Source organism: Canis lupus, chromosome 33 (genome assembly GCF_003254725.2).
Source record: "Canis lupus dingo isolate Sandy chromosome 33, ASM325472v2, whole genome shotgun sequence".
Taxonomy (NCBI): Eukaryota; Metazoa; Chordata; class Mammalia; order Carnivora; family Canidae; genus Canis; species Canis lupus.
Window position 1 is genome coordinate 27550924 of NC_064275.1, and position 28000 is coordinate 27578923.

General features: G+C 43.2%; 1 protein-coding gene across 19 annotated transcripts in view; it reads left to right on the forward strand.

Moving 5' to 3' along the window:
- Window positions 1-28000, forward strand: part of KALRN (kalirin RhoGEF kinase) — a 659950-nt gene that overhangs the window by 258327 nt on the left and 373623 nt on the right. For all 19 annotated transcript variants that reach the window (XM_035710078.2, XM_025474776.3, XM_049105377.1 and 16 more), the window contains exons 7-9: window positions 19319-19510; window positions 23079-23210; window positions 26302-26532. In XM_035710078.2, the coding sequence (XP_035565971.2) occupies window positions 19319-19510; window positions 23079-23210; window positions 26302-26532 (555 nt within the window). The remainder of the gene's footprint in view (window positions 1-19318; window positions 19511-23078; window positions 23211-26301; window positions 26533-28000) is intronic.

The following is a 28000-nucleotide window of genomic DNA, read 5'->3' on the forward strand; positions in this document are numbered from 1 at the left end:
AAAAAAAGAATCCTATAGTGAGCATGCTAAAATGCATATTTCTTTTGGTTCCCACCCTAGTCATAGACAATCATAATCTCTGGTGGATTGGCTCTAGGAACCTGCATTTTAAACAAGTTACCCAAGGTGATTTATATGCATATTAAAGTTAGAAAATATTGTTTTGTGGAAGCTATAAGTATGAAACAGTTACTACATAAAATAAAGCATCATAAGTTCTGGAAGAGTCCATTTCCAGCTTGAGGAGCTCCACAGACCCACTCTCCAGTGAAACTAGTAAAAATCATTTAATTTAATTTATATTTTGGTGAAAAATATTTTAAAACAACCATATAAAGTCTCTGGAAATGGACCTAAGTGCATTCAGCAAATTAAGAAATGTTTATTCAAGAAAATCTACTAAAACTCAATAATGACATTGAGTCTGTGGTATTTGAACCTAGACCCACTCTCTCCCTCTCCCCTCCCAGTTCCATAAGATGAAATTGCCCTCCAAACTGGTGCAACCAAGAACATAGGGCCCCAGCTCCCAGTTGAAGAATTGTCATCACAGGACATTTCTTATCCTGTTCCAAAGCTACCTGTGCTAAAGCTAAGTTCTGGATGAGTGTGGCCAAGCAGGGGAAACTCCTTCTTCTGTCTAGCTCCAACTCATAGAACAGAGGCTCTACCATAGGTGCAACACTGCTGAGAATCCTAGGGCCCCTATCTCCCTTGCCTCAGCTTGTAAGGCAGAGATTCCATGCTGGGAGAGGCAAATTGAGGCATGAGGCTACTCATCTCATTCATTGAGTGTACAGCTGCTAAAGTGGGTGATGTATTACTCAGGAGGTACACCATCATCCCTAATCCCAGCTCCAGAGCCATGGCTGAGATTTTGCCTGGGGGTAGAAACAAATTAAAACAGAGAGCTCCAAGTCTTTTCCCAAAGGAGTTAACCTCATTTGCAACAGAGAATGGAGAAGTTTAAACCAACAGCAGTTTCAAACATACTATTAGGGAAATTTACAAGTGGTCAGAGGAAAGAGAAGATTAAAGAGACCACTGCCAAGACCACTGTCATCCCAGGGTGACTGTGGGAATACCCAAGGCTGTACCACCTGGGGAATAACATCAGAGGTCATCTACTGTGGGACCTGAAGTGGAAATAGTCTTTACTAAAACAGTCCAGCCAGTCACAAAACAAATAAGCAAGCAAATAACAATAACAAGACCTAGAAGTAGGAGATTGGGACCCAAAGTTGCTATAAAATATTATTTAAAATGTCCAGTTTCCAAAAAAATTATAAGACATGCAAAGGAACAGAAAACATATAACCAGGAAAAAAATAGAGAAAAAACATTTACCGGAAAGAACAGGCAACAGAAACTGCCCATGAAAGTGACCAGATGTCAGATTTAACAAAATTTCAAAATAGCCATTATAAATGTTTTCTTTTAATGAAACTAAAGGAAGCAATGATTGAAGAAGTAAAGGAAGGTGATGGTTTGATGATAATATCTCTTTTAACAGAGAATATTAGTAAAGAGATGGAAATGATAAAAATGAACCAAAAGGAAATTCTGAAATAGAAAAATACAATTACTGAAATGAAAAATTCACCTAAAAAGCTCAACAGTGATTTGAACAGGCAGGAGAAAGAATTAGCAACCTTGAAAATAGATCAATATGAATTATACAACCTGATGAATAGAGAGAAAAAGAATGAAAAAAAAAACAAAAAAACAAACCATGACCTCAGAAAAGTATGGTATACCATTAAGTACAGCAGCATATGCATAATGGGAGTACTAGAAGGAGAGAAGAGGGAGAACAGAATAGAAAAGCATACAAGAATAAATAATGGCTGAAATCTTCCTAAATTCATTGAAAAGAATTATACAGCCAGGAGACTTCGGAAGCTCTAAGTAGGATAGCTGCAAAGAGACCTACAACCAGACACATCATTGTAAACACTGAAAGCAGGGGCACCTGGATGGCTCAGTAGGTTAAGTGTACAAGTCTTAATTTCAGCTCAGGTCATGATATCTCAGGTTCATGATATCAAGCCCAAGGTGGGGCTCTGTACTGGGTGTAGAGCTTGCTTAAGATTCTCTCTCTCTTTCTCCCTCCTTCTCCCTCTGCCCACTCCCAATACTGAAACAAAGACAAAGAAAAAATCTTGAAAGCAGAATGAGAAAAGTGACTTGTCACAAGGGAACCTCAATAACATTAATAACTGATTTCTCATCAGAAACAATGGAGGCCAGGAGGAAGTGAGATAATATATTCAAAGTGCTCAAAGGAAAACACTGTCAACCAAGAATCCTATATTCCGCAAAGCTAGCTTTCATAAATGGAGGTGAAATAAAGATATCCTCAGCTAAACGAGTACTGAGAAGGGTTGTTGCCAGCAGAGACACCTTATGAGAAATTATAAAAAAAGACCCTAAACAATGGGACACCTGGGTGGCTCAGCGGTTGAATGTCTGCCTTTGGCTCAGGGTGCGATCCTGGTCCCGGGATCAAGACCCACATCAGGTTCCCTGCATGGAGCCTGCTTCTCCCTCTTCCTATGTCTCTGCCTCTCTGTGTGTGTCTCTCATGAACAAATAAGTAAATTCTTAAAAAAGAAAAAAGAAGACCCTAACCAGTAATTTGAATCCACACAAAAAGACAAAGAGTATCAGTAAAGGTAACCATGTAACTATAAAAGACAATATAAATGCATATTTGTTCTTTTTCTCTTATTGTTTTAAAAATTGTGTAAAATAATATGTATATAACATGCTATATGCCTATAGCATATAGAAATATATGTGCCAGTAACAGCACAAGTAGGTGAGTGGGAACAAAGCTGTATTGGAGTAAGGAAATTACTTCATATGGTAACTTGAATCTACAAGAGCAAAAGGAAGGATCCAGAAGTGATGAATACAGAGGTTAATATAACAAAAGCTATACATATATACTAATTCTTTTTTCTTATATCTGCTTCTTTAAAAGACATATATAAAAAATCAATAATATAACAATCTAACTCTAAGTTTGTAGCACTTATAGATGTAGTGTATATAATAATAATATCACAAAAAGGGAGGAAGGGAATAACAAGATAGGAGTAATGTTTTTACTCATTGGAATTAAGTATACATCTGAAGCAGATTCTGATAAGGGAAGATGTATATAGTAAGCTCTAAAGCAGTGGCTAAGAAAGTAACTCAGAAAAATAGTAAAAAAATCAGTAAAGATATTAAAATGCTACATTATAAAATATTCACCTAATGCAAAAGAAAGCAGGACAGGAAGAATAAAAGTTTAAAAAATGTGATGTAGATTAAAAGTAAAATGGCAGATATAAATCCAACTATATCAATAATGACATAAAATGTGAAAGGGCTAACACTCTAATCAAAGGTAGAGATAGACTGAATTAAAAAAGAAAAACAAGATCCAACTATAGATTGTAAAAGGATGTGAAAGTAAAAGGATGGAAAAAGATGTATTATACAAACAGCAACTACAAGAAAGCCAGAGTGGCTACACAAATAACAGACTTTTAAATAGACTTTAAAACAAAAAATCTTACTAGAAATGCAAAGGGACATTTTGTAATGACAAAAGGGTCACTCCATCAGGAAGATATAATAATTATGTAAGCATATATGTACGTAACAACAGAACACCAAAATACATGAAATAAAACTGACAGAAATGAAGGGAGACTACAACCCAACAATCATAGAGACTTCAACACTCTCACTTTTTTTTCCAACACTCTCACTTTTAATAATGGACAGAACAACTAAGCAGAAGATCAGCAAGAAAATAGAAAACTTGAAACAAGGAAAGAGGGGCTGTAAACAAAATTGACCTAACAAGATATCATGAATACTCCATCCAACAACAGCAGACCATACATCTTCCCCAGTGTTCATGAAAATTTCCTGGGATAGATCATGTGCTAGATCATAAAACAAACCTCAATAAATAGGGTAAAAATAATATAATATAATGTTCTCTGACCAAAATGAAACAAAAAATCAACAACAGAAAGAACTTTGGGAAATTTGGAAATATGTGGAAATTAAATAACACACTCCTAAATATACAATGGGTCAAAGAAGAAATAAAAAAATTGGGGGGCAACTGGGTGGCTCAGTCAGCATCCAACTCTTGATTTTAGTGCAGGTCATGATCTCTGAGTTGTGAGATTGAGCCCCATGTTGGGCTCTGCCCTGGGGTCTGCACTGGGACTTGCTTGGGATTTTCTTTCTTCCTCTGCCCCTCCTCACTGCTCATGTGTATTTTCTCCCTCTCAAAAATAAAAAGGAAATTGAAAAATACTTTGAGATGAATGAAAATTAGTCACAACATACCAAAACTTATAGGATACAGCTAACACAGTGCTCAGAGAGACATTTATAGTTGTAAATACCTGTATTTAAAAAATTCTGAAATCAATAACCTAACCTTCCACCTTCAGGCACTGGAAGAGAACAAACTAACCCTAAAGCAAGCAGAAATAAGTAAATAATAAAGATTAGAGTTGAAATTAATGAATTAAGAGAATAGAGAAACAACAGAAAGATCAGTGAAAACAAAAGCTTGTTCTTTGAAAAGATCAAGAAAATTAACAAACCTTTGGCTAGAATGACCAAGAAAACAAATTACTAGAATCTGAAATGAAAAAGGAGACATTACTACCAACCTTACAGAAATCAAAAGGATTACAATGGAATAGTACAAATAATCGTATCCCAATAAATTAGAAACTTAGATGAAATGAGCAAAGATTAAGGCTCAGATGTCTTCAACACTGAATTCTAAGAAATATTTAAAGAAAAATTAATACCAATTTTTCAGAAACTTTCCCCCAAAGCAGGAGAGTACCTTTTCCAGCTCATTCTATTAGTCTAATAGTACCCAGATACCAAAACCAGACAAAAACATCACTCAAGAAAAGAAAGGTACAGACTCATAATGTTTATAAGTATGAATGCAAAAATTTCCAATAAATTACCAGCAAACTAAATACAGCAACATATAGAAAGAATTACATACCATGACCAATTGGGAATTATTCCAGGATTTTGAGGTTGGTTTAACATCAGTAGAATAAAAAACAAAAACCACATAATCTCAATAGACTTAGAAAAAACATTTAAAATCCAACACGTTTTCATAATAAAAACATTCAACTAAATAGGAATATTTAGAAGAGAACTTTCTCAACCTGTAAAAGGGCATCTATGAAAAACCCACAGCTAATATCATACTTAATGATTAAAGACTAGATTTGTTCCATCTAAGATTGGGAACAAGACAAGGATGTTTGCTCTTGTCACTTTCTGTTCAATATTGGAAGTTCTAGCTAGAGCAATTATTCAGGAAAAAGAAAAAAGATCCAAATGATAAAGGCAGAAGTAAAACTATCTCTATTCTCAGATAACATGATCTTGCATATGGGAAATCCTAAGCCGTCCATTAAAAACTATTAGAAGTAGTAAATGAGTTCAACAAGATTGCAAGATGCACAATCAATACTCAAAAATCAATTTTATTTCTACATACTAACAATGAACAATCTGAAAATGAAACTAAGAAAACCATTCCGTTTACTTAAGAAGAATAAAATATTTGGGGAAGTTTTAATTAAAGAGGTATACTACTTGTACTCTGAAAATTATAAAAACATTATTGAAAGAAATTGAAGAGCTAAATAAAGGGAAAAACATCTCATACTTGTGGATTGAAAGACTTTTTATTTGTTAAGATGGCAATCAATCTACAGATTCAGCATATTTCTGTCAGAGTCCCAGCTGGCTTGTAGAAGCTGATTCTAAAATTCACGTGGAATTACATGGGACCCAGAATAGCCAAAACAATCTTGAAAAAGTGGAAGGACTCCTATTTCCTGACTTCGGAACTTTCCACAAAGCAACAGTAATCAAGACAGTGTGCTCCCAGCATGGGATAGACATACTGATCAATGGAACAGAATTGAGAGTCTATTAATTAACCCCTTATGTCTATGGTCAGCTGAGTTTTGACAAAGATACGAAGATCATTCAATTTGGAAAGAATAGTCATTTCAACAAATAGTGCTGGGACAACTGGATAGCCCCATGCAAAAGAATGAAGTTGGACCCTTTCCTCACATTAAATTAAAAGCAAATAAATTGGACTTCATCAAAATGAAAAAACTTTGTGCTTCAAAAAATATAATCAGGAAAGTGAAAAGATAACCCACAGAATGGAGAAAGTATTTGCAGACCATTTGTCTAATAAGGGACTTGTATACAGAATATATAAGGAGGGATCCCTGGGTGGCGCAGCGGTTTGGCGCCTGCCTTTGGCCCAGGGCGCGATCCTGGAGACCCGGGATCGAATCCCATATCAGGCTCCAGGTGCATGGAGCCTGCTTCTCCCTCTGCCTGTGTCTCTGCCTCTCTCTCTCTGTGACTATCATAAGTAAATAAATAAAAATTAAAAAAAAAAGAATGTATAAGGAATTCTTACAACTCAGTGACCAAAGACAAATAACCTAGTTTAAAAATGAACAAAGGCGAAGCACCTAGCTGGCTCAGTCAATAGAGCATATGCCTCTTGGTCTTGGGGTCATGAGTTCAAGCCTCAAGCTGGGCATAGAGCTTACTCTAAAAAATGGATAAAGATCAGTATAGACATGTCTTCAAAGAAAATATACAGGTGGTCAATAAGTACATGAAAAGATGTTTGACATTGATAGTCATCAGAGAAATGCAAATCAAAACCACAATGAGATATTTCATACCCATTAGAATGATTATAATCAAAAAGTCAGATTATAACAAACATTGGCAAGGACTTTGAGAAATCCAAACCCTCACACTAGTACGGTGTGGCCACTTTGGAATACAGTCTGGCAGCTCCTCAAACAGTCAAACATAGAGTCACCATATGTCCCAGTGATTCAACTCCTATGTATATACCCAAGAGAAATGAAAACATATGTTCACACAGAATGTCCATACATTGCACACAAGTGCGTATAGGAACATTATTCATAATAACAAAAAGGTGAAAATAACCCAAATTGTCCATCAACTGATGAATGGATAAACAAAATATGGTATATGCATGCAATGGAATATTATTTACCCATAAAAAAGGAATGAAGTGCTGATACATGCTGTAACATGGATAAACTTTGAAAACATTTTACTGTGTGAAAGCCAGGTTCCAAAGGCCATATGATTCCATTTGTATGAAGAGTCTAGAGTAGAAGGAAGGAAGAGAGAACCTATAACCTATAGAGAAAGGAAGTATATTAGTTGTTGCTTAAGGTTGGATGGATGGGAGATGGGGAGACAATAGCTAAAGACCTTCTTTTTGAGAGGATGAAAATATTCTAAAATTGACTGTGGTGTTGCTTGTGCATATCTGTGTACTAAATACTAATAGTATACTCAAAAACCATTGAATTGCATAGTTTAAGTGGGTGAACTGTATGGTATGTGAATTGCATCTCAATAGAACTGTTTTAATTTTTTTTTTTTTTTTTTAGAACTGTTTTAAAAAGAAGAAAAAGACACCTGGAGTATGGGTGTTTTGTAAGTGGGTTCCCACTATATTTAGGATAGAACCTTATTAATGGTTAAAGAGAGTGGCCATGACAGAGCGTGGACACCAACCCTGGTGATGTTACAAGGCTGAGGGAGGAAGATAGGCGTGTGCCACTCGGCATTCACTCATTGGTATACTCAGCAAACTTTTGCTGTTCGTATTCTCTATGCCTTTTGCTAGACCCTTAGAACAGCAGGAGTCACAAGTCACAAAGCGGTCTTCAAGGGAGCTTGCAGTTTAGGCATCTTCACATTCATGTCCCTAATGCAAAGAGAATTTTGCCCACTAGGATATAAGCTGTGGAGGGTACCTTTGTCTGTTTTATTCACACCTGCATCCCTAGTACCTATGATAATGCCTGGCACCTCATAGGTTCCTAATAAATACTTATTAAATAAGGATATTAAGCATGCCACAGCATCTGCCGACAGCCCGGAACAGAGTTTGGGCAGCAAGGATGCAGAACTGGTAAGGTGGGGCCATCACTTCCGCGGGAGGCCTATGGGTCATGGCGCTAGCAGAAGCTGAACAACCCTTGGAAAGCAGGGGAATGAGAGCAATGGTTTCTATCAGGAATGGGCCTGGGAGCCAGGCTGCTTACAAGGCCCCCAAATGAAGCATACTAAATTCCAGGAACTAGTGGACTGGATGATCTCTCATGGACCACCTTGACCTCGAGCATCTTTGTTTCTGAGGTTCTAATCCTAAAGGTAGAGGTAAAGCAACTAAAATGTGTTCCTCCCTGACAAGAGTGAATGTGATCCTAGGTTTGCTGTCAACACTGGGATTCCTAAGGCGGGCCTTCTGAGGAAACCTATACTTGTAAGATATTGCACATATCACCAGCCAGACCTATTCTTACGAATCAAGCTGAACAGGATGCGGCATTTGTATTTCCACAAACAGCCCTGTGGGTGGAATTTCGCTTTTCTTCCAACCCAGTAGGAGGATTAGATTTTATTTTCTGATCTGCTCGGTATCCATTTATGAATCCTTGCTCTTGGCACCATTGTCAGAATTAAACATGTCCTAAGGAAGGAGGAAGATGCTTTGGAGGGGGCCCGGGGAAACTGGTGCACGTGGCTACGGCCCCAGGCCTCATCCTGCTGCCCACTCTAGTCCCCTGGGGGAAGTTTGAAAAAAAAAAACACCCCATCTGGACCCCACAGCCCTAGACTCTGCTTTAACTGTGCTGGGGTGGAGCCCAGGAAATAGGTACAAGGTTGAGAACCAGATTGAGAATCATGGGCTCAGGGTGAAGAGAAAAAAAGCACCTGACAATGGCCAGGGGTCAAACTCTAAAGCTACCAGATAATGAGCCTGTGGAACTGGAAGTGAGGATTTCCCTTTAAGATCACGAGGCTCCAGAGAGAAGAACTGTCTTTACTCCCTGCTCCTAGCTCCCCATCCCAACCTTTTTAGGTGCCCCACTTGACTTTGTGCATTGGTCTCTAATCAGCTTTTGTTTTGTTTTGTTTTGTTTTGAGGGATTGGCTTCAATTCAACAGAAAAACCTTAGGGATGCTCCTTGGCTCCCTGCGGCCGAGACTTTCTCAGCCTTGTCCTGATGCACGGTGCTGGCTCTTCTCACCAGTCAGCCAAACAGCCGGGTCCCTTCTGAAAGCCTGCTCTGAGCTGATCCCCAGGGCCTGGCTGACCACTCAGACTTTACCTTCTCTCTTGTTTGTACACCCCCTCCAGGCCCCAGACTTGCCTCTTCCTCCTCACTCCTAATTCTCTGCCCACAGCCCTAGGACCTCTTTCCTGGCTTTGGTCCACTGCTCTCCAAGGCCTTCCATCAACATGTCCCTTGACCTCAGCTTATTTGCTGGGCCCTCTTGGTGTGTGCATCCCTTGAACCTCATGGCTCAGTTTACCCACCCACTCTTACATACTCACATGCAGCCAGTGCCTGCTCCCTGACAAGTTTGCAGCTGCCAAGGAGTTAATTTGCCTGAAATTCAGCCAAAGCTGACTCATGCCTCTTCTTTGAGGTCTCCTGGAGCCAAATGAAAAGCATGAAATGGCCTATGAAACCTAGCACGTCAGATGAGATAATGTACACAGAAGGGCTTAAACCGTAAAGCTTGACACAAATATAAAATATTGATAAAAATAAGCAGCAGTAATGTTGCATATGCCATTCTGGGGCATGGGTGGTAGCCAGCCAGGAATGCCAGATAAGGGACAGAGAGACTGCTCAAGGACATGTAGGTAAGTTTGAAAACTGAGAGGTCAGGACCAGGTAGGCATAGGGGAAGGGAACATTACAAAAAGAAGAGGTCAGAGAGCCTGACATAGCCAGAGGCCCACAAATGAGCAAGAGCTACAGGATTTCCATCAGCAAGTCCTTTTGGCTCCACCCTCAAAACATCTCCAGAATCTACCTTCTTACTTGTCACCACCTCCACAGCTACCACCCTCGCCCAAGCTGCCATTAGCTCCTGCTTGGACTGTTGTTGTAGCTCCTACCTGGTTCCCTTCCAGTCCATTCTCAACACAACTGCCTGAAGGTTGCTTCCAAGAGTGAGATACATTATATTGTGTCACTCCTCCACTCAAAAATGCTTTAATGTCTTCCTATCCATCTCAAGATAAAAGCTGAAGTCCCTACTGTGGCTTACAAGGCTCTACATGGTCTAGATCTCAGTTACCTCTCAGATTTCAGCCTCTACCACCTCCTTATCTGCTCCAGTCATCCTCGGCTTCTTGCTGTTTCTTGAGCCCACCAAGGACATTCTTGCCTTGTGGTCTTTACCCCTGCTGTCCCCTCTACCTGGAGCTTCTTCCTGCCCACAGCCACATATTCACTCTCTCACTTCATTCAGAGATAAGCTCAGCTCTCACCTCCGACTTCAGGGGTCAGCCTGCCCTGACTTCTCTATTTTCAGTAGTGTTTCCCAGTCCCATCTCATAGTATACTCTTCTCAGCTGTATTTTATATAGAACTGAAATATGTATAGTAAATATTTATCAATTTATTATCTGACTTTTCTACTAAAATGTAAGCTCCATGTGCATATAGGGATTTTGTCTGTCTTATTCTCTGTTTGCACAGTGTCTTACATTGTTGGATATATAGTTGAGTAAGACAGCAGATTTAAACTCCAGCAATAAGGCAAGACATCAATTAAAGGAGCAAAGAGTTGCCTTAATCCTGAGCTTTCCAGAGGTTCTGCAGAGTTGGGGATCTGTTCTTCAGGTGACTGGCCTTAGGTTTTCAGGTAAAGATTATTGCTCCAAGGAGGGAGAGAACAAGAGACTCCTGCCCATTCTAGACTTGGGTTATTATGGGATTTTCAAGGGCAAGTCAAGGGCCCCAATAGGGAGACTTCAGAGATGTAGAAACTTTTATTAAATTCTCTCCCCAGAAACCCTATTTCTCTGAGATGTGAATGATTGAATCTTTGGGGGGGAAATTTCTCTTCATCATCTTCTCTCCCTTTAGGGACATCCTTGGCCAACCCAACTGCTTTCCTCTCTATAGAAAGAGTATGAGCACTAGGTGCTAACTGCCACTCTGTGATTCCTGCCTGGTTGTGTGATCATAGGCAAGTTATTTCAATTTCTTAGAGCCTTACCACTGCGCCTATAAATGGTGGGGATAATGATAGTACTTTGCCAGGGGTGTTGTAAGGATGAGATGTGATCATGCATTTTAAGCACAGCACTTGGCACAGTGTTGTGCTTGGCAAATGTTCAGGTATTATTGTCAGGGTCAGGAGTGCTAGAAGAAACAGTTCTTGTTCTCAGAGTTCCCATCTACAGAGCTTCTCAAACTTTAATGTGCATGCATATTACTTGGGACAATCTTGTTAAAATGCAGATTCTAATCAGAAAGTTGGGAAGGAGCTTGAGATTCTGCATTTCTAACCAGCTCCCAGGCTGTGCCAACACACAGACCGAGCTCTGAATAGCCAGGCCTACACAAGAAAGGGATTGGGGAGAAAAAACTGATGAATATATTTCCATGAAGTTTTATAGCCTCTGATTTCAATCTTAAAAGGCGGCCTGAAATTACTATATTCTAACCCAGAAGAGCTATATTGTTCCCAGACACTTTCCCCACTGGTTTTCCCAGATCTGATTCCAGCCAAATATTAGGGAAGAATGGGTAATTCTTCCCTAATATTGGAATCCTGCAACACTGTCTCCTACAAAGACACTCACCTCTCTAAAGAAGTTTCACTCTGAACTGAGAAAGGAGAGAGAGACCGATTTCTCTTTTACTAAAATCTGTTCCTGGGTTTCCTTGGCCCTTGGACATATGGCCAGGCACTTGTTTTCATGACTGCTTAATGGTTTGTAAAGCAATTGCTGGAGGAAACATTGCTACAGCAAGCCAAGCGAGAGGGACAGAGGGATTCATGGGCCAATGTTATCTTTGCTGAGCACCGGGGCTGCTCCAACTTCTTTCCTCTCTCCACCCGACAGTGACAGATGGCTTCCACATGGTTTGACCTACTGTCTGGCCAGACCTGACCAGATAGTCATCCATCAACTGCCCTATTTAGCCCCCTTGAGGGCACCCTGTGGTTTGTGGGAGGCAGAAGTTGGAGATTTCATTTAGAGCTCATCACATCTCATAGCTATTGTAGTAGAGTTTCAAGCATGGACAGTTCTTATTCCAGATGTTACTATCCCAGTGTCCATATGTTTCGAGGTGGGATCAGCAGGTTTACATGGTAATGTTAAACTAATTAATCATAAACTGATGCTGTAACAGCAGCAGGACCCAAAGTGCGTTTGGTACTAGTGAAGATGCAAGCGATACATATGGTACCATTAAGCTGGAAAGAGGAGGTGAGGCTCAGCTTTTTCCATTGCTCTGGCACGATCTATCTACTTACTGATACTGAACGCTACTCACGGAGCCTCTGAAAGCTGTATGGGAAAATCTCCAAGTATTTTTCCTTATGGCTCCCTCTCAGTGTGACAAAACAAAAACTTAAATTAATATAAGCTGTAGGGCATGAGAAAAAGATAGCTATAAACAGAAGGATCACGCAGACTAGGAATCCCAGCGCCTTTGAACCTACCTCCTAAATGATTTAATAAGTTTTTTTTTTTATTTAATAAGTTTTTAAACACCTTCTAAGTGGGTGCAAGACATGTCTGGGTTTTATTTTTTTTTTTATGACTGTAAAATGAGATGGTTACATGAACTTGGCTTCTAAAAAACTTGAAGTGTGCTTATATTCTTTTCCTTATTAAAGCATAATTTGCTCCTTAAAACTTACCTATTTCACTGGTAGTAAATTGTGCCTTACTTTAAAAAAAAATAAAGCTTTTTTATAGTAAAAAGAGGTGGAGGAGTTTGAGTAATTACAGCTTTCATGGAATGCAACCTGACCAGATTCACTGAAGATATATTAAAATAATTTGTAAAACTATAAAATATTTAAAATACCAAATCTATTAAAATTAAATATACTCTACAACCCCTAGCATTATTTGCAGAGGAAGAAAGCCCCAAACTAGAAACAACTTTTGTGTCTCAATAAAAAGAATGAATTCAAGAAAAGTAAAAGGTTGAATATAAATTCCCCCTTAGTTCCAACACCCATAGATAGTTGATGCTTTGATGTATTAATATCAGTGGTAAGAGAAAGAGCTGGGGATTAGATACTGTATATTTCCTCTGTATAGTTTTAGAACATTTTCCCCCAGTTACTAAAAATATGTATATCCCAAAATTATTTTTTTTTTTTTTTTTTTTTTTTTTTTTTTTTTTTTTTTTTTTTTTTTTTTTTCCAAAATTATTTTTTAAACACGTCTCTATACATAAAAGAATCAAGATGACAAAAAGAGCCTAGAGGGAAGGTCCTACCACCAGGCATATCTGTGCAAAATAAGCATTCAGTAATAATAACATTTGAGTGTGCTTCCCTGCTACACATAATGTTAGTGATATGTATATTCTCAGCTGAGGCCATATTGTTTAAATGTTTTATATTTAGCATTCTGATTTAACATCAGTTTTCGTTTGATCCAAGTGATTTTGCTGAGTATCTTGGCCCTTGGCTAGGTGTTTGCCTGGCTTCCCTCCCTGGACTTTTGGATTTGGAGAGTCAAGGTCTCCACGGCTTGTCTGGACTGAGCCCCTTTTAGGAAAGTGGCCCCTACGTGGCAGCTGTGCCTCACCTCCTGTGGTAATCTTAAGAGATCACAGCTTCCATTTTTCATGATGATAATTTAAAAACTGCAGCCCGTTAATTGGAATAGAATTGAGAGCCCTATGTGCAGAACTCATTCTTCCCAGAGATGAGACAACTCTTCAGGGCTTCCCCTCTGCCTCTCTAGAGGTGAGCACGAGAAGCGTTGCCACCGGATGACAAAGTGAAGGACCCTAGGCCTGGCCTGGGGAAGAGGCTTCTGACATCAGTGATAAGGCAAAGGGTCTGGCCCCTTGTGTGAGGACAAGACATTCCCACTTCTGGGTACTCTGGAAATGCCAAAGTAGTCGAGATGCCCTAAGAAGGCTATCCCAAGAGGCAAAGACCTCTGGTTTTCCAACTGGAGGTATGAAAGGACATTGTGTTGAAAGGGCATGGCTCACAGAGTGAGTCACTTGCTGATTCTGAATTCTCTGATCTCTCTGGGTCACAGAAAGACCTGGGGACAATTCAGGGCCCAGACCCTTGAATCCTAGGAGAAGGGTATGATGCGCAGGGCAGTGTCCTGACAAGCAGCTAGAGCAGCTTTGCCTGCTGTAGGGCTGGGCACATGTGACAGGTTCCTGTGGAAAGGAACTCCTCCCTGGGAACAGAAGGGGACATTGTGGAATGTTTTTTGTGAAATACTGTGGGATTTGGGGTTGTAGAAATATTTGCCTTCTGCTGGAGTAGTTGATAGGTTTTCCTTTTTGTTACGCTTTTTTACTAATACTTTGATGTGATTTGCACTTGATTTGGTGAGTTAATGTCATTCATCGAGTTACCAGTTACATATCAGACAACAGACTAGATACTTTATGTTATCTCACGTAACCCACAGGAGAGAGTTTCTGATTTAGCACGGGGACATATGGCCAAGGTGTAAAATCCCCCCTACTTTTAAGAGTGAAGTGAATGGGGTTCAAATAATACAGTCAGCAAAGATCTGCTCTTACAATCAACCCCTGGCACAGAGCTTAGGGTTACCGAAATGATAGCTTCTATCAAATGATTATTTCTAGAAGAACCAGTATCTCTTTCAGAGTGTGTATTGCATAAGAACCTTCATTTAGAGAAAAAAATTTAGCTGGGTTTTTAAACAGAAAGTTATCATTATCTTGTAAGCAACTTTGCCTGTGTTTGTAGCCAGTGAGGGCAGCCAGGAACCAGGTTCAAAGTGAAAACCTTTTGGCAGCTGAAAACTTTCATCAAGGTTCTGCCAAAGAGTTCTTTCAGGAGGGTGATGCTTTCTTCACTGATTTCGCTTCATCACCGCACAAGACAAAGCCTTGGGAGAAGGGCCGTCCATCCTGTGATCCCCAATTAATGACTGCAGGAATGAAACAGGAAAACAGAATTTAGGCAACAAGAGCAGAGGCAGGGTATAAGTATAGAGGGCTTTTGAATTAGCGAGATTTTTGCTGGAATTTAATTATATTCTCCAGTTGTGACCAGAGTGATGGTGGAAGGGAGACACCTTGGTGGGGTGGCAGGTAAGATGAGGTGGCTGATGCCACACACTGTGCTACAGGTGCATTGCATTTGGCAGAGCAGATCCGGTTTACATCTTGGACTACATGAGACTGTGAATAATGATAATGTTAATAGCACTGCATTTATGTGGGGGATTTGTGACCTCCTAAGTTTTTTCTACATTCAATCTGGAAATAACCCTGCTTATTCAAATAAAATGTCTAAAATTATTTCATTCAACCCCCTCATTTTAAGGTTAAAGAATCTGAGGCACAGGGGTAAATGATATCTTGGGTGAGTGTTAGAGCTGGACCAGAACTCCTGTCTCCTGACTCCTGGCCAAGTGACTTTGATGCCCTTGACTGATGGACAGCTCTGCGGAGGGAAGGGCACTTTAGGCCGGCAGGGGAGAATGGCAGGGCCAGATTGGAGGGAGTGGAGGAGGTGCCTGGTAGGGAATGGAAAGGCCATAAAGAATGAAAATATCTATTCCTGTTGACTACATCCCCAGAACAAACATGACTCCCAAATGCTCCTTAACAGAGGCATAAACAGTGACACAGAAGAACCACAGGGATGGATTGACCAAAGGCCATGACATGTGTTTGTGCATAATGACTAAGCACCCCTATTTATCCATAAGACTCTTAACCCAGCTCTTGCTCTTTCCTTTTAAGTCATTGGGAGACCTTCTCTACCATTTCTCTCTTTTCATTTGGTTTCTGGCTGCTATTTAGAATCTAGCTGCCCGGGATCCCTGGGTGGCGCAGCGGTTTGGCGCCTGCCTTTGGCCCAGGGCGCGATCCCGGAGACCCGGGATCGAATCCCACATCAGGCTCCCGGTGCATGGAGCCTGCTTCTCCCTCTGCCTGTGTCTCTGCCTCTCTCTCTCTCTCTGTGACTATCATAAATAAATAAAAATTAAAAAAAAAATTAAAAGTGGTAAACTGTCTAAGAACTTAGTAATTAGATGACCTCTAAAATCTTTCTAAAAAAAAAAAAAAAAAGAATCTAGCTGCCCGTTTGTCTCAGGTTCTAGGCTGAAGGAAGATGAAGAAGGTGAGGATGACGAACCTGGACCACATGACTTGCCTGCAGTGTTTTGCTATTTTGAAAGGGGGGCTGTAGAGAAGAATAATGAGCAAGTTCATGAGTCAACATTATATTTATCCCTCTATTGTGAGGAATACTCCCTCTACTTCTTTTGTGAAGCATAATCATTTGTTAGTTTTAGTAAGACATTTCCCTGCCCACTGATAAGGAAACAAAAAGACATTGACTGTGCTAGTCTCTAGAATGTGAAATGTAAGCTGTGGTCTTTTGTTTGTTTGTTTGTTTTTAGCTTTCATTTATGATCACAGGCTTCAGGGTTGCAGGGGGCCTTGGAGGACCGCCAGCCTCACCACCCCCTTCCGTGCAGGAAGCCCCTTCCCAACATCCCTGCCAGGGGTTCTGATTCCCTTCCTCTGCATCCCCACAGCGAGTTGTCTCCGCCCCTGTAGGAACACTTACTTCATTTTGCTCTAAATTGCAGTTATTTGAGGACTTTTCTTATCTCAGCTGTGAGCCCCCAAGGGCAGGAATTCTGTCTCATGCCTCTTTGATCTCCCACAGCCCCCAACACAAAGCCTGGCCAACTCTCCATAAATATTTGAATGAGTGACAAAGTGTTAACAGCCTCCAGAGGTGGCCACAGTTAGACATCGCTAATAGCTAGAAAGCTCTTCCTAAAAGTGAGCAGAAGTATGCCTCCCTATGTTCTCTGTGGGGAGAGAATGTAAACAGGCAGTGATGACAAGGGGCCAAGCATCCATAAGATGTCCATGAGGGACCCTGGGGACAGGTTAGTGCCCTGCTCTTACTGTGTTGCTTGCTTCCCATCTGGCCAAAGCACGCAAGATCTTTCCTAGGACAGGAAAACCCAATAGCACTAGATAAATCTGGATAAATGTGGCGGCGGGGGAGAGGGGGAGTGTCAGGATTTGAATCTAGTTTGGAAGGATAGCTCCATTGGATGCTGTCAATGCTGCACCTGTATCCCCTCAACAGACCCTGGCGGTTAAAATGCAGGTGGTTTGCATACACACTGGTAGCTTCCTGCATCTCTCTGACCTGAGAGGTGCGTTTGGCCTGTGTCTGTGTGTAGGTCAGGCTGGAAATGCCATGGAGTTATTCCAGGAGGGACCCTCAACCATGAGCAGTTGGATTTGGTGTATAAAGGAACGACCTCTAATTGCTTATAGCACTAACCCATTAATAAACACATCGTTTATTCATTTTCTTTCCTTTTTGCTTTGACTTGCCCACTCCCTCACCTTGCTTTCTGCAGTCTCATTCAAATAAGTCATCTGACCCAAATTCTTGTCTCAAGTCTACTTTGGGGGCAAACTAAACCAAGACAGTGACACAAGCAAAAAATTTGGGGGAATCCAAATGTCATTCCCTTACAAGACAGAACTATTAAAATCAGTACATGCCTTTTACCACTTTTCTTTCCAAGTAGGGTTGGTTTTTCTGTCAATTCTATAAAATAGAGTTTAATTTTAAATAGAATCTGTGTCCTAACTCAGAAAACAAGGCTGATAATGATTGCCGAATCTTTGAAGGATAGTTATTTCAAATAACAAGATTCTAGCTCTATTAAGGAAATGTACTGCGTTCAGAAAGGTCTTAGGCCAGACTAAAGAAAGAGATTGCACATGGAGGTCATTAGACATCGGGATGGATTTGTGTTTGAGCACTTCACTTAATCTTTTAAATTTCCACAGAGGCCTTTTAAATGAAGAGAGACCTTCTCAACCTGGCTTGGGTTTGGGACGGAGTGCTTGAGGTCAGGGACAGCTAAGATGAATAGGGGGACCACGAGGGAAGAGGAGAAGGAAAATAAAAAAAACCTTCATTTACCCAGTATTAATGAACTACTCCTGAGCTAATAATAGAGCGAGGAGAAAATGCCATTGCTGAAGAATATTTCTTGTCATTTGAGAAGATCTGTAACAAAAACAGAGGTGCACAAGCAACTTGCTGCCCTAGTCCTTCTTCAGGCAGACATTGTCTGATTCAGAGAAGCTCTCTGTAGATGCCACAATATTACTTGATTGTTTTGACACCTCAGACAATTAATAGGAAGTAGCAGTTAAAAATAAGCATGCTCTCTACTGTCTTGTGTTTGTGGGGGTTTTCTTTTGCCTTTTGCCTTGTTCCTTCCTGGAGGGTTTTTTTGTTGCCCTGGTAGGAAACAACCACACATGGTCATGAATTTTTAATTGGTTATCAAAGATGGGAATGATTGTAAACAAAACACATGATGAGAGAAGTCAGCAGGACCAGGAGAGCCCTACACATGCTTTTTGGGCATACCCCACAGATGCCTTTTTTGGGGTTAGGTAGGGAAATATGTCTTAGTCTAGTAGAGCTAAGAAAGGGTCCCACAGATCTTTTTTTCTAATTCGTTTAGCCAATATACAGTACATCATTAGTTTCAGATGTATATTATTAGCATGGAAGACCTGTTGCTTCAAATGCTCTCTTTATTTGAATCTTGACTGATGGCTAGTGTCCCAGCTCTTTTGGTAGGGAGAGGGGTGGGGCTTCAGCAAATTCTCTTGGTGATAGGAAGATGCATAATTATCATGTGACACGTGTCCTTTGCTCTTTTTGATGAACACCACTACCCTGTTGTAGGAGGCAATAATGACCTGGGTCTAACTCTCTCCTGAGCAAGAGAGGTGCCTTTTGCCCTAATTTGAGGCTCTGTTTCCAGAGTGATTCTTGGAAGCATCATGTTTCCAAAGTGTGGGGAGTGCTGAGGGCATCCATGTAAAGTGACCACATTCATGTGCATTAATAGTTGACACAAAAATTATATTGGTGCCCCAGGATGAAAGATCTCAGTTATTGTACCTCCTTTCAGCTGAAATTTTATGTTGCAGACAGACTTCGCTTGGGCCCCAAATGGATACACTAGTGTGGCCTATACTAGGCTCTTTCTGACTTTTGTTTTGACTAGTCTCCTTCTCCAAATACTCACCCACCCCAAAGGTGCTCAATGGATGCTGTTCCAGCTTGCCCCAATAAGTGCTCCCTCTCTTCTGCTTCCCAGAATGCATATGTCAACATCAACCGCATCATGTCTGTGGCTTCTCGCCTCTCTGAGGCTGGTCATTATGCCTCGCAGCAAATCAAGCAGATCTCCACACAGCTGGACCAAGAGTGGAAGAGCTTCGCAGCTGCTCTGGATGAACGCAGCACCATCCTTGCCATGTCTGCGGTGTTCCACCAGAAGGCTGAGCAGGTGAGGCCAAGGGAGCGGCTGTGGTTGCTGTTGGTTGGAAGGGTGAGAGTACATACACGGTCTGTGTAGAGAGCCCCTCCTCTCTTCTTGAAACACTCAAGAGCCTGCTGAGTAGTTACAGCGGTAACCCCTGTTCTGCTGCTTTCCTGGCTCCTGTGTACACAAGGAAACGTTGGCCACTCTGGGTGGCTTTGTTTAACATCCACACAAGAAGCAACCTAGAGCTGTTTACATTCTGTTTGGTAGTTTATTGTTGGGGGAGTGTGCCTGTGTGTGTGTTGACCACATTTCCAGAGCATAGACAAAAGGGGTGAAACTAAATACTGATCATTGAGTGCTGAGAGCAGGGGGAAATTACTCCTACATGAAGCATTTGCCATGGGCAATAGTAATGTAATAATTACACAATGGATGGAAATATAATTATTTGTTGCTATTTACTTACTGGTATTGGTCAGTGACATCACTAACCCGTTTTACAGAGAGGAGCACTGCAGCTCAGAGAGATTAAGTGACCTTCTCAAGAACTAGTGGTGTGTTGGGGCTGGCTCTAACCAGCCTATGGAGAGCCAAATGTCAGATTTTTCAGGAAATTTGTGAGCGGGCTATTAAACATAGCCATTACTTAAAATTATATCGATTTAAAGTAAATATATTAAACACAAAGGCAGTAGATACTCAAAACTCATCACTCCCGGTTATTTTACTACATTTTATTATTACTTATGTTCTTGAAATTATATCTATTTGTCTCTGCGTTGAAAATACTATACAGTTGCGTGCTCCTGATGAACTCTTCCCAACTCCACATTCTGTGATGTCACTTGATGGCTTGAAAAAGACCAAGGTAGAAGTTTTACACCATGGGAATCATCGAATGCCATAAACTAGGGCTTGATTTATTGTTTTTGTTGATTATCTGGAGTCTTAAGAAAATGAGGAAAAACATATTTTGAAGTGCAGACTAACCTAAAAGTGTCCTGTCTATAGCTCTTACATTGTGAATAACAGCACACCAAATTGAGGAAATATTCTGATATCCAAAAACTATTATTCCATTTAACACAGAAGTCACTCACATCACTGATGAAAGAGGAATGCTCTGATGGAAGCCTTAAGGTATTTTTCACTTTTGTATCACCCTTCAACACAAGTGAATATATCAACTAGCTTTCATACAAGTTTGTCATTCACAAACAAAAACATTCTTTGAGAATCAGTTGGCTTTATAGAATTTATAATAAGGAGCATTGTATATGTTTTTATTCTCTGTAAATTATGTATTACATATCCTTTATATCAGTAAAGTTTACAATATATTTGTGTATACACACACACATATGTATACACACCACACACACACTGATGATTAAACATTTACTAACACACCACTGAAAATCACACAATCTACAACAGCTGGGATTTCAACAGAGCTGTGTCTGACGTTAAAGCTTGTGGTTTTAACCTCTAAATTCCTTTCTTTGTATGACATTTGGGTAGCCTACAGATGGTGGAGAGTCCTAGATGAGGTCATACCTTAAATCTCTCCCCCTGTTTTACCCACCTAACATGGAAGGCAGCATGGTATAATTGAAAGAGCCTGCGCTTTGCGCCAGGTACACGTAGGTTCTAATCATTCACTCTTAGACAAGTCACCTCACCATTTTGGGCTTGTTTCCTCATCTCTAATGCAAGATAATCATAAACCTTACAGTGCTATTATAAGAATGAGGTGGAACATGTAAGGTGTCTATTGTGCTTTTTTAAATCCTAGACATGACTACTGTATTTGTTCAACACACTATCTCGGTATCTTTGTATTTCCCTCACCCGTGTCTGTTTCTACCTGAGACTTCCCAAAGACTGAAATACTTGGGTCATAAGTCAGGGGCCCCACACGTTGAAAGGGATCTAGACCTTTTTTTTTTTTTTTTTTTTTTTTTTTTTAAGGATGATGGTAGTAACTGCTAATGACTAGTTCACTCCTAGGACCAGGAGAATATTCATGTCGAATGGTAGGGTTCTCTCTTCAACCCCACCATTTACACATTTTGTTCAAAGTTTATCCAGATTGGCAAGGGAGATTCAGTACTTCCCTTTCTGCCTCTCCTTGAACTAACCATTCTGTGGGGTCTGCTATAGGACTCTTCGTAGGGCGTTACAGAGAAATCCCAAGGGCCTTGGAGAGGCACTTCCCCCCAAGGTTGACAGATGAATGCCAAGTTGCTTTCAGGTGCCTCTGTAAAATGGTTATTGGTAGAGCAAAGAAGTTTCTGAGATGTTAGCAAGTGTATGCAACCTGATGCTGGATGGCACCTGGCAGGCTTCCAGTTTTGTTAAGCTGTGACCTAATGGGATAAAGACATACGGAATGAAAAATCAACCAGGACAGCCACCAGGCCAGGGTCTGCAAGATGACGGACACCAGGACTGGAACTGAAGCAGCTGCAGAAAATGCAATGCCAGAACCGAGAGTAGCTGGAGGAGTCAGCTTCTAGTTGATGTTTCCTGACTTGGACTGCTTGGGATCAAGACCAATTTTATTTGTATCTATTTTTTAATGCAATTTCCTCAGGTATTTCTAGTCCTTCAGGGAAACTCATAAACCATGCTTCTTTTTAGCTGGGGGAAACAAACACACACCAAACAACAGATTCAAGGCTATTTTTTCAAGGCTATTATGCATTTATTTAGGCAGCTCTTTATTGTCCTCATATGGGCTGTTCTAGGCAACGAGATAAAAAGACATTTAGGCAATTAATTTAAATGGAGCTGTGCACCCAGGCGAGAGGAATCACAGACAGAACCATTCCAGACTGTTGGGTGAAGAATTATTTGCATTTTAGAGGTGTGTTTTTCCACCTAATAAATCCGAGTGATTTCAGTTAGCTCACCTTTTGTGCATGGAGACCCATAGTCTTCCACAGTTGTTAATTTTAATTTTTAAGTAATTTTGTGTCTGTTGAGATCTCTATCTATACGTCACATCCCAGGAACCAGCGCTGCCATAGGCACAGTGGAGTCTGTCCCACCCCTGAGCATACTGACCCAACAGTGGGAATCTCATCCAGCATTAATTAACCTCCATCGCCGGTGGGAAGGGCCTCTGCAAGTTCCCTGGGGTACCTGATGGCCTCGTATGAGCTGTTCTTTGTTCCTCTTCACAACCCATTATACGTGTGTGACAACATTCCGGTTATACTGCACATAGGACAAGCGTGCATAGGACAAGGGGCTCTGAGGTACCCATGTGATGTGGTGAGCTGTTCCCACACATTCTAGCCAGTGTGTAGATTAGCCTGTCGAACACGTAGATGGCTACCACCCCAGCGGTTTCTCAAGAGTCATCTTTGTGGAAACCACACTTCTTGCAGAGGTGCTTCGTCTGACTTCTTTCAGGGGGTTGGTGTGTTTGTAGAATTAAAGAAAAAACTCCACCCTCTGCAGTGGTCTCTGAGGCTCCCAGAGGTCCTGATGCTTCTTCCCAAGGAATCTGCCCGGCTCTACGAAATCTGCCTCTTGCCCACCCCCCGTGCTCCACACTGACCCAGTTGCTGTCTCCTTTCAGTTCCTGTCAGGAGTGGACGCCTGGTGCAAAATGTGCAGCGAGGGTGGCCTGCCCTCTGAGATGCAGGACCTGGAGCTGGCAATCCACCACCACCAGTCCTTGTACGAGCAGGTGACCCAGGCCTACACAGAGGTGAGGACTAGACAGGACACCCAGGGGTCTCGGGTGTGCGTGGATGTGGGTGCATGGCGAGAGCATTGGGTTGGAGTTGGGAGAAGAGAGAGGCCTCTTCTCTCCCTTTGGAGGCATCTTTAAGATCTTTGATCTATGAATGATGAGGTCTCTGGCCAGGAAGCAGAAACAATGCAGCCATCAGCAGGCGCCACCTTGTTGCACGTGTGCATGTGCACACGCACACACACACACAAACCTTCCTCACCTTATGTGTGAAGACCAGACTCTCTCCCCTAGAAGACAAATATAAGAAAGCAAGGCTCTGCTCCTCAGTTTCCTTTCTGGCTGGTGAACGGGTGTGTACACACCAGCTCTGCTGCCCCTTTTATGAATCAGCTCATCAACAAATACCAACGTTCTCACGAGAAAGTCCAGAGGAGAACTCACCATGGGGTAGAGATAAATGTTTACAGGAGTGAGAAGCCGCCATGGATGTGAAGGACAAATTAAAAGACTCTTTCACTGAAAAATCAAAGGCTGGCCACATGGTTCAAGTTAAGAAGGGGGCGGAAGCTTCTTGACTTTGCTTTCCAAGGAAAAGGAAAGGGGCATGTGGGGGCATCTGTGTGGACATAGACAAGTGGGTGAGTTGACTAACTGGCGTGGATTCTGAGGAAGAGGCTGAGGGACATAAAGCCATGGGGCAATTAAGGCAGCCGGATGAGGAGGGGGAAAGCCAATTCACATCTGGCCCATGGGGCAAGGAGAGTTGGGGCAGTGCTTTCCCAAGTGGGTAAAGCTGCATGTTCCTGGGTCCACCCCAGACTGAATCAGAACGTCAACAAGTGGGACCCGGAACCTACATTTAATAAATATTACCACGGGGCAAATTTGACGCACGCGGAAGTCAAGGAACCGGGGGCTTGTGGGGGAGGATAAAGGTTTTTGCCAGAGTCCAAGCTGAGGTTGCCTCTCGGCCCCCCTGCTTATTGACGTGACTTCGGGCAAGTTAGGTACTCTAGCTTCACTGTCTTCTGTGAAATGAAGGTGATAACACTGGCCTGTGGCTTGAAGGATCACAAAGATGGCACATGGAACATGCGCGGCCCTGGGCCTGACAGTAATAAGTGCTAAAAAAAAAAAAGGTAACAGGTTTTGTTAGTATAGGAGGCAAGGAGGAGGACTCGTGAGCCAAATCTGATCTCATCAGCCTGGATCCAAATGGCCGAGGGCTTTCTCTTAGAACTGTGCCCTGTGCCCCTGCCCATAGGTCAAGAATCTCTAAATTTACTCCTGTAAGACATAAACACAGAGCCTACAAGTGAGATTACTGTTACCCTTACACATTTCACACTTGTGGGGGTGTTCATGTCAATACACAGAGAGACCCGGTGTTTTCTCAGGCCCTAGCGCTGGGGGACAGACATTCCCTCCAAGCCCACTTCAGAGGTCAGCAGGCTGGGGCTGTCCCTGCCTCGTGCAGACGTGCACTGCAGCAGAGGACTGGGGCCCTAGTGACCTGGATCTTAGGACGTGGCCTTCTGTCTCTAAGCACCCCACCCTGGACGTAGCGTGGTGCCGAAGACAGCACCTGCCCAGAGTTCCCTGAGGAGAGCTCTCCTGGGTTTGGCCGCAGGATCTTTGTCTCATTCACATCTCTGGAGGGTGCTGCCTCCGTATTACCGACGCGGCCCCTCCCCTTGCCCTGCCCTGGGGGTGCCTTACGGGGGGCAGGCCTGGTGGGATGGGGTGGGTAGCGGTAGTCCCCTAGGTTGGCCGTTTTCCTCCAGCCAGGCTTCCTCTCCTGCTCAGCTACAGAACTCTCTACCTAGTATTCCTCTCAGGGCCCTCGCCCTGGCCCCACACCTGTTGCCCTGAGAACAGGGTGTAACATACCTTTGTGTTGCTGAACCCTCAGCTAGCTAGTATCAGGACCCGAGGAGGGGTGAGGGGAGGCCGGAGCACAGCAAACGGCTCCTGAGTCATCATCACAAGGCTGCAGGTAGGAGCAGACCCGCTTCCCCACCTTGCTAGAAGGAAGACCACTTCGACTCCAAGCCAACTTTGACTTCATCGTTAACCGAATTAATTTAGGGCCTTAAAATCCCCTAATTCCCTGGTCACCACTGATTTCAACTAGAAAGCTGCATGCTCTCCCACATCCTCTGCCAGCACTGGAGAGCCACAGGGGTTGACCAGATGATGCCCCTTTACAGAGAGGCGGGTGCCCTTCATTGTGCCAGGATTCCAATAAGGAATGACAGGGGATGTGACCCCCACTGGTCTCAGCACTGAGTGCGAATGTTGGGGGGGATGCAAGAGCATTGCTCTTGAATCTCCAGTCAAGGGGTGGGTCCCTTACCCTGCACGCTCTGGAAAGAGGGGGTTGTTAGCACTCTCAGGAGGAAAAAAGGACGTTATAGAGAAGGAGAGCAAAAGAAGGATAAATATAAAAGAAAGAAAGTGAGGGGGAATTAAGGAAGACAGGAGAGAGAGCAATGATGATGATAAAGGTGCTGATGGTGAGAACAGAACCGGGAGCCAGTCCTCCCTGCCGGGGCCTATTCTGGGCACTCTGCGGGGAACCCGCTCAACCCTTGCCGCAGCTCCGGGAGGTTGTCCCCTTACTGCCCCTGTTCTACCGACAAGGAAATTGAGGCCCAAAGGGGTCCAGTAACTTGCCTCTGGTCGCACATCTAGAAGCTTAGGGCTGGATAGAGGCGGTGAAGAAGAGGGAGAGAGGTTTATGGTATTAATTTATATTTGCTTCATTTCGGAAATGAGGTGCTGCTGCTTGACCTGCTCAGGGAATCAGTCAAAATCCTTATCAGGTATGACGGACCAGGCACCGTTCTAAGCGCTGGGGACAAATGAACAAGGCCAAGTCCCTGCTGGGTTCAAGGGGGAGAGAGAGAGAGACTGAGCTGCTCCCCTCTCCCAGGATTCAGGATGCCCCCCCCGGCCCCAGGCCATGGGCTGAGCGCCAGGGCAGTTCTGGCTGGCATATTCCTCAAGTGTCCCTAACGAGGGGTCCCCAGGCACCTTGCCCTTGCCTCTCTGTGCCTTGCCTGCTCCTTGACTCCCTGGACTGGACCTTTCCCTCTTGCAGGTCAGCCAAGATGGCAAAGCCCTGCTGGATGTGCTGCAGCGACCCCTGAGTCCCGGGAATTCGGAGTCCCTCACGGCCACTGCCAACTACTCCAAGGCAGTGCACCAGGTGCTGGACGTGGTGCACGAGGTGCTGCACCACCAGCGGCGGCTTGAGAGCATCTGGCAGCACCGCAAGGTGCGTCTCCACCAGCGGCTGCAGCTCTGCGTCTTCCAGCAGGACGTGCAGCAGGTAAGGGGCCACCGCCCGCACCAGGCATCTGTCCCAGGCAGGTGCCCACACAGCCGATTTAGGAGGGAAGAGGGCAGTACAGCGCCGCCCCCCCCCCGCCCCCCGCCAGCTGCCTTATCTGCTCCCCCCTCCCCCGGGCACCATCTGGACTTGGTAGTTGCATGCTTCTTGCCAGAGCAGCTCTACAGATGGGCCTTCTCACTCTCTGGTGTGGGCAAGGAGGCTCCGCCAGAGACAGGGCACCTCCTGCGGCTACGTGGCAACATCTTTGGCGGAGAGCTCGGGTCTCACTCAGTCATGAGCTCTCTAGATGACTCCAGGGCCTGGAGGGGCCATTTGAGCACTGTCAGGGTTGGACCGCACACAGTGAACTCACTTCTCAATCAGCGATGCAGATGGTCTGCTAAAGTTGGGGTGTGGTTGGGGTACAGGGCCTTTAGGGGGTTCTAAGGCAAGGTTTTACTTGGCAAATGAGATTTAAAACACGGGCTATTAGTGATCAGAGGTTATTTCTGGCTTAATCTCTCTCTTTGCATTATTATACAGTCATAGCTTTTCCCCTTACCACAAATGATAAAGAAATGGTTATGTTTTGGCCATGAAAGGACAGCCTTGCCATGAATATGCCTTTGAATGAAATAACCCATTCATTTTTCCCTCATATTTTCTCTGTCTTCTCGGGGACCCCTGGGAGCTGGGTTCTAGTTTTGATATTCTGGGGGATGGGGAGCGCCATGGTTGGGAGCTGGTAACTGCAGTTGGGGCTTAACACCACCTCCCTACTGATTTCACTGCGAGAGGCAAGGGTCAGGGCACTCATGCTATCAGACTCTCCTGGGGCCAGTACATAATCTCAAGTCATATAAAATAACATTTCACACGCCGGGGAATCAGCCACGTATGGAAATATATACATGGACACCGCGAGCCAGCTGGACAGGTCTTTGGCATGTGGTCCCCTTCACAGCTGCTGTTGGGAGGGGCCCCAGGGCTGGGTGCCCTGAGACCGAGAGAGGCTGGAGGGAGAGCAGGACATGCTATTCCTGGCTGTGACGGGCTGGGAGGGGGTTCACCTTGTGACTAGTCTTGGGAGTAGACCAACCTTCAAGAGTGTCTCCAATTTTGGGCTGCCCTGACTTTGTTGTTGGGCTGCCCTCTTAGGCTGGGGCAAGTGATTGAGCCATCAGAGGTGACACCTCAGCCTCGGGAGAGATGGGCACTTATGTGCTGGCCCCAGCTCCCAAACCCTTGTGGAGCCTGCCGGGAATGGAGAAGCAAATGAATCAGTGGCCTACTGCTGCCATCTGGAACTGTCCAGATAAATACATCATCCCAGAGCACAGGAGAGCACGGAGTCCATCTGTGATTGAGACAGGGCGAGGTGCCAGCCTCCGGAGGCACACACAGTGGTGTTATTGTTTCAGGGAACTTGGAGTGACTCATGGGGGTAACCAGGCTGCAGGTTGTG